Here is a 16762-nt window from a genome sequence, read left to right as displayed (position 1 = left end):
ATCCCATCTTCTCTGTCATAGACTTTCACATATAACCCTCTTTGTTCAGTGCTGAGACTCACAACATCTCTGCTTAGGAGATACACAAAGTAGAAAAAGCACATACATTTCAGAAACATGCAGTCAGCAGTCACTGGAAGGACTGTGCTCAGATTATTCATAATTCATTTCCCTTTTAGGAAAATACTCCCACATCTGTCTTTTATATATATATATATATATATTTTTTTTTTAATTAAGCAGCAGAGTGGATGATAGGTTCTGTGGTGTTCTACCACTCTCCACTCTTGCCACAAAGCATTGCTGATCCTGCCATAGGATACAATACTAGGCACTTTGTTTATACATGTGAGCATTATCACTGCTATAAAAGAGAAGAGCTGTAATAAAAGACTAGCAGCTTTACATGCCCCAGATCTAGTAGTCTTGACCATCACAAGATCTTCCTAAGCAGTTAATGCCTCAAGCAAGTGGATGAACCAGATGAGCTTTTTACTCAGTCTCATTTTTTAAAACTCAGTTATCAAGATGTCCTCTTTGCTTCACCATTTCATCTTTACACTACTTGCAGTAATCAAATTTCCTTGCTGCTTTTGGTTTCTATGGTATAAACATCACTACTTAGCTAAATTTAAGTCACAAAATACCTCACTAAACCCTATCCCAAAACTGTTGGTAATATGAGGCTTGTGCTACTAAACCTTCATGTATCTCTAATTTCCTATTAAATGAACATGACATTCATCTAATAGGAAACATTCACATCCTGTCTTCACACCTTAACTGATTAGGGATCAGAATCCTGTATTTTCAGTTACTAAATATAAGTTATCAGACATATACGAAGGATGGAAATGGTGGACACTGGAACATTCTAGCTAGATATGGAAAAAATCCGGAGGATATGTGAGTTCAAATATATCATTGATCAAGTACAATGTATGATATTCAGCAACAAAGTTATATGCAGTTTTCTGTAATTCTGCTGCCAGCAAACAGAGCATGCTGCTGAAACTTACCCATTCTAGCCAGTGAATGTGTGATCAGACAATGGCACAGGATATTCCATTAGTGCGACAGAAGCCCAAACTCAAACTGCAAAAGCTATATGACTGTGGAGTTCAGCTTAAAATTGAAAAAAAACATATGCACCTCAGAAAAAAAAACCACAACCTCCCCCCCAAACCCAAACAAACCCACAGACCCCAGCCACTCAACAAACCCCAAACCCTTCCTGGCTACCTTAATGTTAACAGTTACGAGGATCATTCTGAAGGCAAGTGCTACCCAGCACTTGACCTCAGGTGAAGTGCTTACAAGACGAAAACAAGTAGTGAAATCCCTGTCTGAAGACATGATTACTCTATGCATTCAGTAAAAGCAGTAGCAAATCAACCAGCAGACTGCAGTTTACATAAAAGTAGAATGAGGAAACAGTAAGTGACCTTTGCCTTACAGACCTGCTCAGACCTTTCTAAAAGTCACTCCAAAATAAGCATATAAAGCAAGGCTTGCATCAATCACTGTGAAGCATAGAGGAACCTCCCCTCTAAATCCCACTTCCCCCACCACCCCATGCTGGTTCTACTCTCTTTTCCAGGCTCTTGATTTCCCTTCTTTTAATGCTTCTTCCTGCTGGTTTACAGCCCTGCACACTGGGGCGCCAGCTTTCTGCTGCCAGTGACTCTTGTTACAGTACCAGGGAGGCACACATGTTGTCCATTTCTTCCAGGTGCATATTTTATTCAAGTCCCACTGAAATAAGTGGAAGAAGTCTTGGGGTGTTGGATCAGAACTCGGTATTTTCAAACCTTTTGAAATTAAATGAACCCTACAGTTTGTTAAAAGGGAGATGCTGGAAATGAGTCTACACCCAGCTAGATGGGGCTTGAGACAGGAATTTCTGAGGTCAATGCAAGCAAGCTTGACTTGCTACTCATTTCTTCTGGTTCTGGCACCAGTAACACCATTTTAGAAACTCTTTCAGGTTTCCCATTTGAAAGTTTTCAACGAAACACTGTAGGCATATATGAGTAACAGCAAGGTATTCCTCCAGGTTGGGATAGTGAGTGGACATCATCTGCCATATCCATTCGCAAATGCCACCTTCACATTACAGCTACTGTTGGTTGACCAGCTCTCACAATCAACAGTTCAACATCCATTTCCTGAGCTTCTGAGAGCTTTTCATAGGCAATTAACATGCAGTTTTAGGGAAGGTGGCCAGGACTGTGCTAAATACTCTAAAAAGAAAGTTAAACATAAGATTATGTTCAAGCAGATACGGTGACATGGACATGGCTGACAGTTTTAATGCAGTTTGTAGTGTGGCAATCCTTTTTTGTTTTTTTTTGAATAGGATATTCAAGAAATTTGAGTTTTGTAATTATAATTAGATTTTCAACTGAAGTTTTGAATACCATGGTGGATGGTCCTTTACCATGACAGCTGCATTTTCAGGCATGTGGTCTGGCATCCCATGCTTCATTCAGGACAGGACTTGTTTGGGTCAGTCAAACATTTATACAATAATGAGGCAGCAATTTTTATTTTTATGACCATCACCAATTAAAGGACTTGGTATTTTCTACATTGCTCAAGTAACTCAAATATGTCAGAAACAGAACAGTTTTGCAATTCTACCCTACCCTTATGCCTCTCTATATTCCTTACAGATGCTTTTCTATTACATTTTACCATTTTAGAAGAAAAGCATCTGACATTTTATGAGGAATAGCCCTAGCACCAATGTAAAGTACAGGGCTAAAGTAAGTTTTAGATCCTCCTTCTTCTCAAACTTTTAAAAAATGTTGTATGTACTTATCATGGAATTTTCAGAGTCACAGAGAGGATCTGGATGCCAGACTCCAGCTCCTCTTACAAGATCTGAACATCTAAATGCATATACATATTGAATATACATTAGGCTTTGCATACTTGCTAGTGAACAGCTAGCAGAGCTACAGCTGTATAACACCCAAAAGTATACTCAATTTGATTCTGCAACACCTTAGTTATTTCAACCAGATCATCTACAGGGAACTACGCCACATAACACCATAGTAAGTTGATTCTTTTGTGCCAGATACTAAGAGCAAGAAGCTGTAAAGCCATTTCACTTGCAAAGTAAGCCAAACACTAAATATAAACCTCCCACCAGAGTATATTCAATTACAAAGTGGCAACCGTCTCCTATTCCAATCAGCTTTTTTACAGGATTTTAAGGAACACCACCCTTCACTCTCAGCCAGCCAGTGCCAGTTCCCTCTCTGCAAGGATTCCTCTGTGTCCTTCACCCTCGGGGGGGTGGTTTTCAAAGAGCAATGCAGCCAGCACGCACTGGGAGGAGGTCTAATCCCAATGGCTGCGCACACCTACAATGGCCAACTGGATTGCCAACTGACCTTTGACTCCATGAAGTGTAGAAGTATAAGGCCATACAGGCACAATCATCTAGCAACATTATAGGCCTATAGGTGTCTCAAAGAGAAGAGTTAAACATAGTTCTTCAGGAAACTACATGCAGTTAAAGAAAACAAGTGAGATACAGCACAAGGAATTGATGGCAACCAAACGTAAATGATAATAGGAATTGGTGGTGCCATAAACTTAGCAATGATGATTCATTTTTATCTAAAACTTCTTTAGGAACAAACAATTCCTGACTGTAGATGAAGATAAAATACAAACTAAATATGGACTTGTGTAGGGAACTGGCATTTTTAGTATCATTCTAGGAAATAAGTATATATATTTTTATAACCTGTAAATTATGGATTCCCTAAAAATATGAAGGCTTTTCCTCTTTGTACAGGAATCTGCTTGAACATCAATTTAATGATTACTACTGGTAGATGGAATTTTTATATCCATTTGGTAGTGATTTACACCAGTGTTTTCAAGGCTGCCAACAAGCAAATCCAGAAGGCAGGCAGCCAAATTCCAGAAGAGACAACTGTCTTTTATTTTATAGCTTATGCATTTTGAGCTTAATATGATTTTCCACTAACAAGTTCTGTACCTTCTCCAAAGTGCTAAAACTGGTGTGCAGTATTGCAAAGTAATACAGCCTCTTCGAGGCAGGCTAATATTAAACTCATGGTAAATTATAGAAGTTATACTGTTTACTTAGGGAAAAAAACATTAAGGTTAAAAGAACTACACGATTTATTGCAGACACTTGTTTAAATGGTCACATTTTTAAGCTTGACTATATATGAAATAACAATATATTCTCTAAGCATTCTTTCTCATTTGATACAGAATGAACAAATACATAAGAGACAAGGAAAAGATTGCTGTAACACTTAAAAGGAGCACAAGGTATGCATTGGTTATGTCATGTGTTTGATAAATAGAATGCAAATAATATCTAATATTTTCAAAAAGGCATTGAAAACAAGCTGCATTTGAAGTAGCAAAAAGGTTACAAAGAGAAACAGGGTTTTCTCACTTTTCAAGCAGAGCTATGGGAAGTGGGCACACATTAGCATGGTGAGCTCCAAATCTTGTCCTAAATGTGATGACTGAATGCCTTCTAATGCTAATAGTATTTCATTTGCAACAGCAATATTAGTGAGGAAAACGTTACTTATCCATTAGCCTAGATTCTATGCATGAAATGAGGCCCTAGTGCCACTTCATATCTATCACTGTGAAAGACCAAACACAGTTTTCTTGTGTAAAGCATTTATTCTTCCACCAATCACCCATTGGAAAGTTGACCCCTTTCAGGACAGCTTGGATCATTGCTCCTCTGGGCAAGAGCTACCACTTGACCATTACCACCTGAAACTAAAATCAGATTAGCTAAATTGTTGACTAAATAGAAAAGTTAGTTCTGTATGCCACGTGTGCCTCCTGAAACTGTAACTGCACAGAACTGGCCACCACAAAGAACACCTCTCATTCTATTAGAAATTACTTTACAAGTCATGCAAGTCAAAACCAAACAGGCTGTAGATCGCATAATGTTAATGGGTGGAGAATAATATTCATTCTGAAACAATGGCCTTAAACTGATATTCCACATTCAGATTAAAAACTGAGAATGACTCCTCCTCTTTGCTTTCCTCTTCCTGTCATGGGGCTTTGTCTGACTATGAAACTTATCACACTGTCTCCTTTCTTAGTAATATTTGTCTGTCCTGAAGAGTTTCTAACTTATGTCTTGTTTCATACTCCACGCAGTACAAAGAACAAATGTCAGCTTTAAAAGAAGCACTTAGGCAGAGCAGTATGGATCCTAACACATGATAGGATAGTGCAGGTGCAGCCTTAGAAACAGGACCTTATTCAAAGACAGGTTATGAGCCCACAGGCTGCAAATCTTGACATGCATGATTGAGGAAAAGACAAAAGCCACTGCACACATGATGCTGATAGCTCAGAATCACTCAGTCTAACAGCACAGTATGCTTTTCCTCCACCTGCTGTGACCTGTATAATATACACCTCTGTACACATCCAACATATAACAGGTTCCCAGGCAACAATTAGACCCTTCCCTACAGACCAGTTTTCATACACATGATGCAAAAGACTTTTAAATATACACTGAAGAGAAACAAGAGTTACTTTAGATGCATTTTCTGTGTATTTTATTGATCTGATACAATATACAAGCATACACAGCAGTATAGGCATGTGCATGTGTCTGGATATACATACATACACAAACTGCCATATGTATGATACATACAACAAAAAAGGCCAGATTATCTGGTCTTGCAGAGATATGCCCAGCCCAGGACCAAAACCAAGGGTGGAGGCATAGAGGCCCTTCAGAACTGTAACATTGCCTATTCTTACAGATGCCTGGGGACCAGGACAACTTCTGTAATAGGACTGACAGTAGGTATCTATTTTAGATCTAGTAATGGAGAAAATGGTTGCTTTTACCTTTGATCTGTTTTCCAAGGGTGATAATTATTATTCAGATAAACATTACTCGCTGGCTTTACACCAGGAGATAAACAAAATGTCCACAGAAACTGCTAAATAGGATTCCACAGCACAGACAGCTTAGAAAACCCACTGGGGAGCCATGGCAGATGATGAAACTGCACCAAGCTGAACAGGCTGTTGTGACCCAGGGGCTAAGATGTGGAAAGCCTGGGCAAACACTCAAGAAAGAGCTCAGTAAGAATCCTTGCTTTATTCTTTGCCCACCCCCAAACCTGCTGTACTTACACATGCCTTTAGTACCTTCTTCTAGTACCACCACAGAGGTGGTCATAACCCACCAGCATGCTAATAAAGTTTTTCCACAGAAAAGAATTGCTACTATTACTTGTTATTGACATATTTTATAAGAAAAACAGTAAAATTGGTCAAGTTGATTATCAGGCAACTGGCTGCATGATTTACCACAGGTTTTTGGAGCTGAAAGAGGAGGAGCTTCATGGCCTCACAATGAATTCTGGGAAGAACAAGATGGATAGTTACCAAGTTTGCAGCTATTTTGTATTTTAAACTTTTCAGCTCATGAAAACAAAAATAATACTGGTGATATAGCTCTGACAGGCATATTTTGCTTTTTTAACAGTAACAAAATATATTTTAAGCCTTATTTTTTTATACCATAATCTACTGTCAGTTAATAATCTAGACCTGAATTTCTTCCTCTGTTGCCAGTTCATGGCTTTGATTGATAAGACACATTCCTATAATTTTCCCATCGGACATTACTGGAGAAGCAGCAGGTGTCTGCATGGTAAGTAAAGAGAGAGAAGGAGAAAAACTTGGAGTCATGGTTGGTGGAGGGTATCTAAGATTACTGAGAAGGGGAGTGTGAGGGTATTTTTTAAACGCTTGTCCTGATACTATATTTGGCATTCGTGGTGGCACTGTCCTTATGCCAGGCTGAGCTACTGATGTTATCAAGGGAGGTGGGAAAACAAGAGATGTCTTCTCATTAGGGAAGCTATGAGTGTACATGTCTTCATCTTTCAGTTTTGAAATATCATTAAACACTGAAGCAAGATGTTGAAATCTGGGTTCCCAGCTGAGCACATAATCCCAGTTATAACCACATCCAGGATCCTCATCACAGGTGCCAAGTGTTGCAAATGAATCATACCCAGAGTCCTGCCTATCTGACATTAAGACATACTCTCTTGTGAGGTCTGTCATTATGTCCTTCTCTTTTATTCCAATTTTCTTATATGTTGGGGATGATATTTTATGTGCATAGGCTGTGTCACAGGCTTCTTCTCTGCCCCCTCTTTTAATGGCCTTCATGCTTTCCATGCTTTGTGTGTTAGCCACAACATCTGTTTCTCCAGACTGACAGGAGAGCTGATCAGACTCTCTTGGGATCCCCGAATCTGGTACCCGTGAGCCACACACACTCACCGCTGAGCCGTCACTCTTTCTGCATGAACGCTCATTGATCCGTTTGATTTCCTCATCCTCTGTTGTTTCTCCTTCAGCAGAACCATGGCCACTGGAGTCTGAATGCCTGCAGGGGACATTATCATCCTTTTCCTCTCCAATTCCTGCTAGGCTCAGCCATTCTGCTATGGCACCCATGGGAAGCATACTGCTCTCGGTACTATGGATTTTCTGGCAGTCCTTGTCTTTGCTGGCTAAATTCACATCAGTAGCTGAGGAGCATGATGCTTCTTTTTTCACGCAAGAGTTCATCAGATCATTCTGCTTACATCTCATAGTAAGCGCAGAAAGACTGACTGCAAGCAGTAGCAACACTATCAAGAAGGCTGAAATGCTAATGGTTAGGTTGTATGCTGACACTACCGGGTAACTTTGAGGAGAATTGGAAACATTTACCAAAACAGTGCATACTGTGAACTTGGACTCAGTTTTGGGGCTATGAGCTCTTACCAACAATTCCAGGGTATCATCATTCCTTTTGCTGCCATTTTTCTTCCTGTGAACAGTCTGAGTCAAATAAATATTACCACTGGTTTTATTCACTGAAAAGAATGGAGAAGTTTTTAGCAGAGAGTAAGTAACAACTCCATCCAGTCCACCATCACTGTCCGATGCTGTCACTCTACCAAGCAACTGGCCTGCTTCATTCTTCTCAGGGAGATTAAAGAAATACTGATCTTGTGTAAACACTGGGTCAAATTCATCCCTCCCCTCAATATCCACCTGAACTGTAACAGTAGCCAGTGAGTCACCTTTGTCTTTTGCTTGGATTATGAGACAGTACCTATTCTTACTTTCATAGTCAAATATTTGTTTTGTATGAATATCTCCCGTCAAAGGATCAATGAAGAACATGTCATGGTCTCTAGGAGCTTCACGATGAGCCAGACATGATGACTGGATGGAGTAGGTAAGGTGTCCATAGGAGCCTTTATCAAAATCCAGCGCATTAACAGAGCACACAAAAGAAAAGGTAGGCAGATTTTCACTGACAGTGCAGCTCAGGCTGGGAAACAAAAACAGCGGGGCATAATCATTGTCATCTAGGACACTAATAAGGACAACGGAAAAAGCCACATTTTTTACATCAGCTCCTCCATCTGTGGCTTGTATGATCAGAGTGAATTTTACGGTATCCTCATAATCCAACGTTTTCATCAAATCCACTGATCCTGTTTTCCCATCTAAGCGAAAATGTCCCCTGTCATTTCCAGAGATGATAGTGTAAGTGACCTCTGCATTAGTGCCTGCATCGCAGTCATTTGCTGAGACTTCAGTGACATGACTACCTACAGAGATGCTTTCTTTGACATGAATATGGTACTCTGGGCTGCTAAATACTGGAGGATTATCATTAACATCCAGGACAGTTATTAGCACAATAGCAGTTGAATTCAAGGAGGGTGTTCCATGATCAGAGGCAAGAAGGACCAAACGGTGAGAAGAAGCCATTTCCCTGTCAAGAACACTGATCAAAACAAGACTGCCAACAAGTCTGTAGGATGTTTCTGACTCCATGACACTTGTTTCCACAGTGAATAAATTCTTGTCATTGCCATCAATAATAGAGTATTCAACATACGTGTTTTCATGTGTCCAGTCATTGTCAATGACTGAAAACATGAGGACACTTTCTCCAACTGTGGCATTCTCACTCACACTGAGATTGTACAGAACCTGTGTGAACTGAGGGGCATGGGTATTTACATCTTCTACATGCACTTCTACAGAAGTGACTGCACTCAGAGCCGGACTGCCACCATCTGTGGCTTCTATCAGGAGCTGAATAATGGAAATCTTTTCCAGTTGTGTCACTGGTCCCGTAGCAAACACTGAACCTGAAAATAAAACAAAATTAATAAAAGCCAACACTTCACACTCTCTAAGGCAAGTAAATGTGATTCCAAAAGCTGTAGCTATTTAATTGTACTTGAAAATGACTCAACTATAATGTCTGCATACCCCAAAGTAATTCTCTTGCATCCAAAGAGTAGTGGGTCAATGGCTCAAGGTCTGGGTACAAAACAGTGATGAGTGGTGTCCCCCAGGGTGTCTGTATTGAGACCAGTACTGTTTAATATTATCATCAGTGACATAAACAGTGGGATCAGGTGCACCTCAGCAAGTTTCCCGATGACATAAAGCTGTGTGGTGCAGTTAACACTCCTAATGGACAGGATGCCATCCAGAGGGACCTAGACAAACATGAAAGTAGGCCCATGTGAACCTTATGAAAGTTAACAAGCCCAAGGTCCTGCACATGGGTTGGGACAACCCCCAGTATCTATCTAGGCTGGGGGATTGAGAGCATCCCAGTGGAGAAGGACTTGGGGGTACTGCTGGATGAAAAATGGGTATGAGCTGACAATGTGCACTCACAGCCCAGAAAGCTGCATCATGAGAAGCATGGCCAGCAGGCCAAATGAGGTCAAGGAAGGTGATTCTCCCTCTCTACTCCACTCTGGTGAGACCCCAACTGGAATACTGTGTCCACCTCTAGAGTCCTCAACACAGAAAACACTCATTGGATGTGGTCCAGATGAGGACCACAAAAATCATTAGAGGGCTGGAGCACCTCTTCTATGAAGTCAGGCTGAGACAGCTGGAGCTGTTCAGCCTGGAGAAGAGAAGGCTCTGGGGAGACTTTATAGCAACCTCTCAATATGGAAGCGGGCTTACAAGCAAGATGGTACAATAGGACAAGAGGTAATGTTTTTAAACTAAAAGAGGGTAGTTTCATACTAGATATAACTAAGGAATCTTTTACAATGAGTGCGGTGAAACAGTGGAACAGGTTGCCCAGAGAAGTTGTGAATGTTCCATTCCTGGAAAGATTCAAGGTTAGATTGGATGGGGCTCTGAGCAATCTGATCTAGTTGAAGTTGTCCCTGCTCATTGCAGGGGGCTGCACTAGGCGATCTTTAAAAGTCCCTTCCAACCCAAACTATTCAATGATTCTGATTCTACGAATCCTAGCCTATGCTGTAAAGCCAAGGCCTACCCATAATGAGGCAGTATCAAACACACATACTGCATTTAGACCAGCAAAAATTTCTCTTCCTAGTAACAGACTGAACATGCAAAATACATAAAATAAAAAAGTAAACAAAGCTAAGGAAATAGAGGCTCCTTACTAGAGGCAGCTATGCTGTGCAAGTTCATTACTGAAGGTCATTAGTTCTGTTTTACTTGCAGCCCAGTAACAGCCTTATGGGCTTGTTTGTTATTTAGATAGGTTTGCCAATAAGCTACGTAAACATGTTTCATTCAAATCATTTATCTGAACATGGGGGTTGGATGATCTTGAAAGGTCCCTTCCAACCCAAACCATTCAATGACTCTACGTTCATAAGCCATCTATTTCTACTTCACCCTTCACTGTGTATAGCTAAGCACCAGAGACAACAATTTTCTGATCCCAGTGGAAAACAGCCACTCGCAAAACATAAAGGCAGGCTACAGAATAAAAAAAATGGGTAAAAATGAAATCTGTTTTAACTGGGTGAAACATCTGTATTTCAGTGCTTGCAGTTACCCTCATCCAACAAACACTGCATTCAAAAATTCACCTCATGTAAACACGTAGGAACAGCAAATAAGAGATAAGAACTTGCTCACTGAACAACAGTTGCACATAATTTTTGCAGCATCTAGTAATCTCTGAGGCTGATATTCCCAAAAATCTTATGTTCATATACATATAAAGAGACACACATTTTTCCTTCTCCCAGAATGTTATGGTATTAAGCCAGAAAATTCAAATTGCTAAATCTTGTAACCACTGAAGAAAAAATTATGTACTTTGGAGAGAGTGTTCTCAATTTAGAAAAATTTTATATTCCATTTACAAGATTACAAGATAACATAAGCTCTGTAAAGATGCAATATTAAAAAAATACTAAGCTGTAGAGAAGCTCCATTATGACAGGTTCAACTTACACTGAAAAAATAGGAAGTATGAACTTAAATTGAATTAAATATAATACATGAGCTGAAACATTATGAATCAATGCAAAACATACAGTAACTTTTCTATCAAAGCACACCAAAGGAATAGCACCTATAGGATGTTGTGGCTGCTTGCCTTGTGCATGGTTCAGGGACAAACTGAGAACTCCAGCCCTCAATGCAATCAGTTCTTCAGTGATAATGGCAGATTTAGACAAAACATATAGTGGACTTTTGCCTCCAAAGATTTCCAGAACACATGTGATCACTGTAAACTGATGAGGACGTACAATAGGACTGCTCAATTCACACTGAAAAAGCTGAAGTAATAAACCATGCTTACAGACTCACCATTCTTGTGGTCAATGGAAAATCCCTCAGTAGAAGAGAGGATTTTGTAGGAAATCACTCCATTTTGCTCCGAATCCCTATCCACAGCAGAGACTATCAGAACAGTGCCATCCATAGAAATGCGCTCTGGCAAGCTCACCTGACATATAAAGCAAAATTACAGTTTTGATAGAGTTTAATAAAAGATTTTGAACATAAAAAAAATGTGTTTTCCTTCACTTGGATCTCATTAGGAGAAAACTAAAAAACAAACCCAAACATAGTTCCCAGGTTTGGAAAAAAAATCACCTGTTTTCTTCTGGGACAAAACTTTAAAGAGTTGAGATATTGAAAATGGTGCATACAATAGAGCCAAATCTTATAGTAAACTAAAACCAGCAGTAAAACCCATCTAGTTCTAGTTCATTATGACAATAAGTTCAGAGACTCACTGAATCTCTTTTTTCAACAGTGGGCTAATGGAAAGAATACCTACAATAGACTGGAACTAAAATTGGCTTTACTCCCTACTTGTAGAATCACCTTGATTGTTGTACACAGAATACAGTCTGCAGTCACCATCTCTAGTACATGATTGACCATTACAAAAAACAACATGCATACCCTGAAAATTCCAGCAGATAATAGCACTTAAACATCACTGGATTATTCCCAGAATTTAGTTTTTCAAAATGCTCCCTTTTTCTCTTCATGTAATGTAGAAAACCATCAAAATCCTTTCCCTTCTTAAGAGCGTCCATTATTTGAAATCTAGATACTGTACTTTTGTGTCCAAAGTTTCCTTCCATCTTATAAATCCAGTTTCAAATGAACAGTATGATTCAGCAGCTACCTTTGTCATAATTTCAAGTGTTAGTTTAAATCATTTTAGCAGAGAGAGTGTATGCATATAACAGCCATAAACATCTATGAAACTATATAGAAAAGTATAAATATTAAAACACTTGAAAGGACAATAAAAGGGTAAAAATTACAGGATGATGAATAGGGAATTATATGCACCATCGACCAAAAAGAAGCAGTGTACCTTACCCTGCAAGCAACACATCAAAACATAAGGATTGTGGGGAGAGAAGCTCAGCTGTTTATGTTAGCATGGTCAATAGAGCTGCACTGTTTTGCATCAGTTAATAATCCTGCCTGTAATGACTGCTCTGATCTACAGAAAAATTCCTAGCACTTGCACAAGCACGTACTTGTCTAAACTATTCTCCAAAATCAGACACAGATGGGGGTGTGGAAAACTTAAGGCAAGGTCTAAAAATCACTTGAGCAATAATAGTGCTTCTTTTTGTTTTTTTCCAGAACTTAGACTTATGAGTTTAAGTGGGCAATTTACACAAATCCTGACAACTCAGGCACCTGAAAGTTTCACAGGTGCCTACAGTCTGCCCTATACTTAGATAAGTGACTAAACTGCTGTGACTTCACATGCTCAGAGGTTGAAATTTCTTTACTAAGACAAATGTTTAGACTTATTTCTTGACTAAATCTGTCTGAGATTTATAAATGAAGCAGTAGTAAATCCACCACTTCTGTGGTGCCTCATATTTTTGGCTCTGAGCACATCTACCACACACAGAAAGCACCGAGTCAAGCAAACAGCTCAGTTCACACGATCGCAGAACGGCTGAGGCTGACAGGCACCTCTGGAGAGCATCTTTTCCAGCCCTTACTCAGAGCAGGGGCACTATAGCAGGGTGCCCACGACCATGTACAGTTGAGTTTTGAATACCTCCAGGGATGGAGAATCCACAAACTCTCTGGGCAACCTGTACCACTGCTTAGTCACTGTCAGAGCTCAAAGGAAAGATAAAAGTTTTCCCAGATGTTTGAACAGAATATCCTGTATGTCAGTTTGTGCTCACTGCCTCTTGTCCCGTCACTGAACACCACACAGGAGAGTCTGGCTCTGTCTTCTTTACTCCCCCCACTAATATTTACACACATTGGTAAGATCATCTTAGATGACCCTTCTATTTTCTAGGCTGAATTATCCACGTTCTAGATTCTCTTGGTCCTGAGCCCAAGCCACACAGCTTAGCCCCACACAAGTCCTAAGGAAACAACTCCTCTGGCAGCCTCACATTTCCTATGGAGCCTAACCTCACCTGGAGCTCCAGATTTTGTCTGTCTCCCATCCCTAACCACAATTCCAAGCTGTTACATGTGCTGGGACTTAGCCCAAGCCCCACAGCCTTAGGACTGATGAAGTCAGGGCAAAATCCTTTTAGCAGCCTACCCTTCAGAGCTTTGTAGGATATTATGCTTGCTTCGGCAGCACCTATGCTAAAATTGAAATGACACAGATTAGCATGGTTCCTGTGCAAGGACAACACCCAAATTCATGAAGCATTTCATATATTTTATTTTTTTAGGGATCTGGAGGTGCTGGTTGACAGCAGGCTCAGTATGAGTCAGCACTGTGCCCTGGCAGCCAAGATGGCAAACTGTACCCTGGGGTGCATCAAACACAGTATAACCAGCTGGTCAACAGACATGGTTATCTTACTCTATTCGGTATTGGTGTGGCCTATGCCTTAAATACTGTGTGCAGTTCTGAGCCCCACAGTATAAGGATGTGAAGCTGGTGAAAAGTCTGGAAGGCATGTCCTACGAGCAGCAACTAAGGACTTTGGGCTTGTCTAGTTTGGAGACAAGGAGAGTGAGGGGTGACCTCATCACTCTCTACAGCTTCCTGAGGAAGGTACATGGAGAGGGAGGTGCTGAATCTCTTTTGCCTGCGATCCATTGACAGGACGCGTGGGGATGGTTCAAAGCTGCACTAGGAGAAGCTGAGGCTAGACATTAGGAAGCATTTCTTTACCAAGAGGGTGGTCAAGCACTGGTATAGGCTTCCTAGAGAGGTGGCCAATGCCCCAAGCCTGTCAGTGTTTAAAAGGCATTTGGACAATGACCTTAACAACATGCTTTAAGTTTTGGTCAGCCGTGAATTGGTCAGTCAGTTGGACTAGAAGATTGCTGTAGGTTCCTTCCAACTAAATATTCTATTATATTCTACTCTATCCTATTCTTATTCTACTCATGCTGCAATTCCCTTAATTGTCTTAGTGGCCCATAGTTGTCCATGTCACTAAACCAGATTTGTTTCAAAACACTGTTGGACAACAACTTCTACAACAATCTAGCATTTCAAATGCTTGTCCAGAAGTCTAAAAGCTGAGCCTTGTACCCTTCTCAGTCTAGTAGGGAATGTTGGGGAGGTCAAAATTCACATGCCTCAATCTCTGGATGAGTGCCATTGTGATGAGGCAGGGTTACATATTACAAACTACATGTGCATAATCTACCACAGGGACATTTGCTACACCTCTGTGGAGCCGTCTAACTGAAATGGCAGAAATTCATGACATAGTAAAGGGGCCAGAATAAATGTACTAACTTGTTTATCATTGTCTCAGAAGACGGAGTTCTGAGCACTGCACCCTGTTCCCCAAACTGGTTTGAATTGTCTCTAGTAACTTCTAGTAATGAATGAGTGGTAATGGAGTACAGCTAGCATACACACCACTTTTCTTCTGAAGTCAGAAACCACAAACATGAAAACTGAACAATTCCCTCAGTCCTTTTAGCAGAATTCCCAGGAAGGGGCTGGAGTTTCCCAGAAGAGCTCTGCTCTGTTTCTGCTCAGTAATAATTCGGAGAGACCCTTCTTCTCAGTGTTCAAATGTTTATAAGACAAACATAAATGAGACAAATATAAGCACTCCTACTATTTATCATCATATAAAGACAGACATCACATATTTGTTGTCCATTTGCCATGTTCCCACCTGATATGAATCCTGAGTGAACACTGGTGGGTTATCATTGACGTCCAAAACAAGGATGGTAAGTTCTGCTTCTGTTTGATGTACAGAATCTGAAACTATAATTCTCAGCTTATACACAGCAGTTTCTTCAAAATCTAATGGTTCCACCACTCTGATTACACCAGTGTGTTGATCCATGGAAAATTTCATTCCAAGACTATTATCATAAATAAAACCAAACTGAAGTGCTGGGCTTGAGTCCACATCATTTGCTGACACCTGAGTCACTATAAAACCAGGTAGGGCATCTGAAACAATAATTTTCAGAGTAAGTCATAGCTAAAAGATGATGTTACAGTTTCTGAAGATTTTGCCAATTTTGTAATATTGCATCTTAGATATATGTAATCTTTGTGTATTAGCTTTTGGTGTATTTTGACTTTGTGTTTTAGAGTAACAGCAATATCCAGAAACACTATGGAAACAGCAGTGGATTTCTTCAAATACATCTACTTTATCTCAATTTTAACTCAGGTCTTCAGACTTCCGCAGATCCAGTGTAGACATAACCAGCAACAGGCACTTGCATGGTCTTCCACAAGCATTTAGGTGATGTTAATTTATTGAACAGTGTTACAAACTTCCACAAGAATATCTAACTGGGGCCTCAGAGTCTCCTGGTCTGTGTAGAACCAGTGATGCAATTCTTGAGCTTTTCCAAAGGAGAAAGCTGCCAGAGAGAAATGAGATCTCCAGCAAACCTATGTGGCACAAAAATTTTAGGAGCTCAAGGTATAGTCTTGGCTGAGAAACTAGATACAGACAGCTTTTGTCATGCGCCGAATTGACAGTACCAGGGATTGCAAACTGAACTTATTAGTGATCATCTAAAAAACCCTGGAGCTAACAGAAACGGAACCATTTCTCATTTGCATGCCTGGGACGTTAAGCCTAACACATGCTGTGCAATGTCCTACAGTAAGTATTCTTAAACAGAATACAAAAACCTGAATAAGTAGCAAATGGTTCAGTTGCTGTGCACCCATGACTTCCATACTTGTCATTATCATTGGCAGCTGAATTTAGGAAAGGCTAAAAAAGTATCAATAGAAAGATAGCCTTGATGTTTTTTGTTAGCAGGAGTACTGGAATTTCAGCACCTAAATCTTTATAGCATTTCTGTGGTGTATCTTAATGCATCACAGGTATAATGCCTGTATTTAAAAATACTGGGCTTAAGACTCAAGGTCTGCAAATGTTGAGCTACTGTCACACAACATACCAGATGTATGAGG

General features: G+C 40.1%; 1 protein-coding gene and 1 non-coding gene across 3 annotated transcripts in view; one reads left to right on the top strand and one right to left on the bottom strand.

Annotated features, from left to right (window-relative positions):
- Positions 1-5573: 5573 nt before the first annotated feature.
- The window catches only part of DCHS2 (dachsous cadherin-related 2), a 112741-nt gene continuing 101552 nt past the window's right edge, over positions 5574-16762 (bottom strand). For both annotated transcript variants that reach the window (XM_062637468.1, XM_062637467.1), the window contains exons 18-20: positions 15489-15775; positions 11695-11833; positions 5574-9233 (exon numbers count right to left, since the gene is read on the bottom strand). In XM_062637468.1, coding sequence (XP_062493452.1) covers positions 6607-9233; positions 11695-11833; positions 15489-15775 — 3053 coding nt within the window. In that variant the 3' untranslated portion in view covers positions 5574-6606. The remainder of the gene's footprint in view (positions 9234-11694; positions 11834-15488; positions 15776-16762) is intronic.
- Positions 13960-14061, top strand: LOC134173548 (U6 spliceosomal RNA). Its single transcript, XR_009968291.1, has one exon. It is a non-coding gene; the product is annotated as a U6 spliceosomal RNA (small nuclear RNA).

This window comes from Pezoporus occidentalis, unplaced genomic scaffold (genome assembly GCF_034315485.1).
Source record: "Pezoporus occidentalis ecotype Australia unplaced genomic scaffold, CSIRO_AGI_Poc_V1 ctg53, whole genome shotgun sequence".
Classification (NCBI taxonomy): domain Eukaryota; kingdom Metazoa; phylum Chordata; class Aves; order Psittaciformes; family Psittacidae; genus Pezoporus; species Pezoporus occidentalis.
This window is presented reverse-complemented; position numbering and strand designations above follow the sequence as displayed.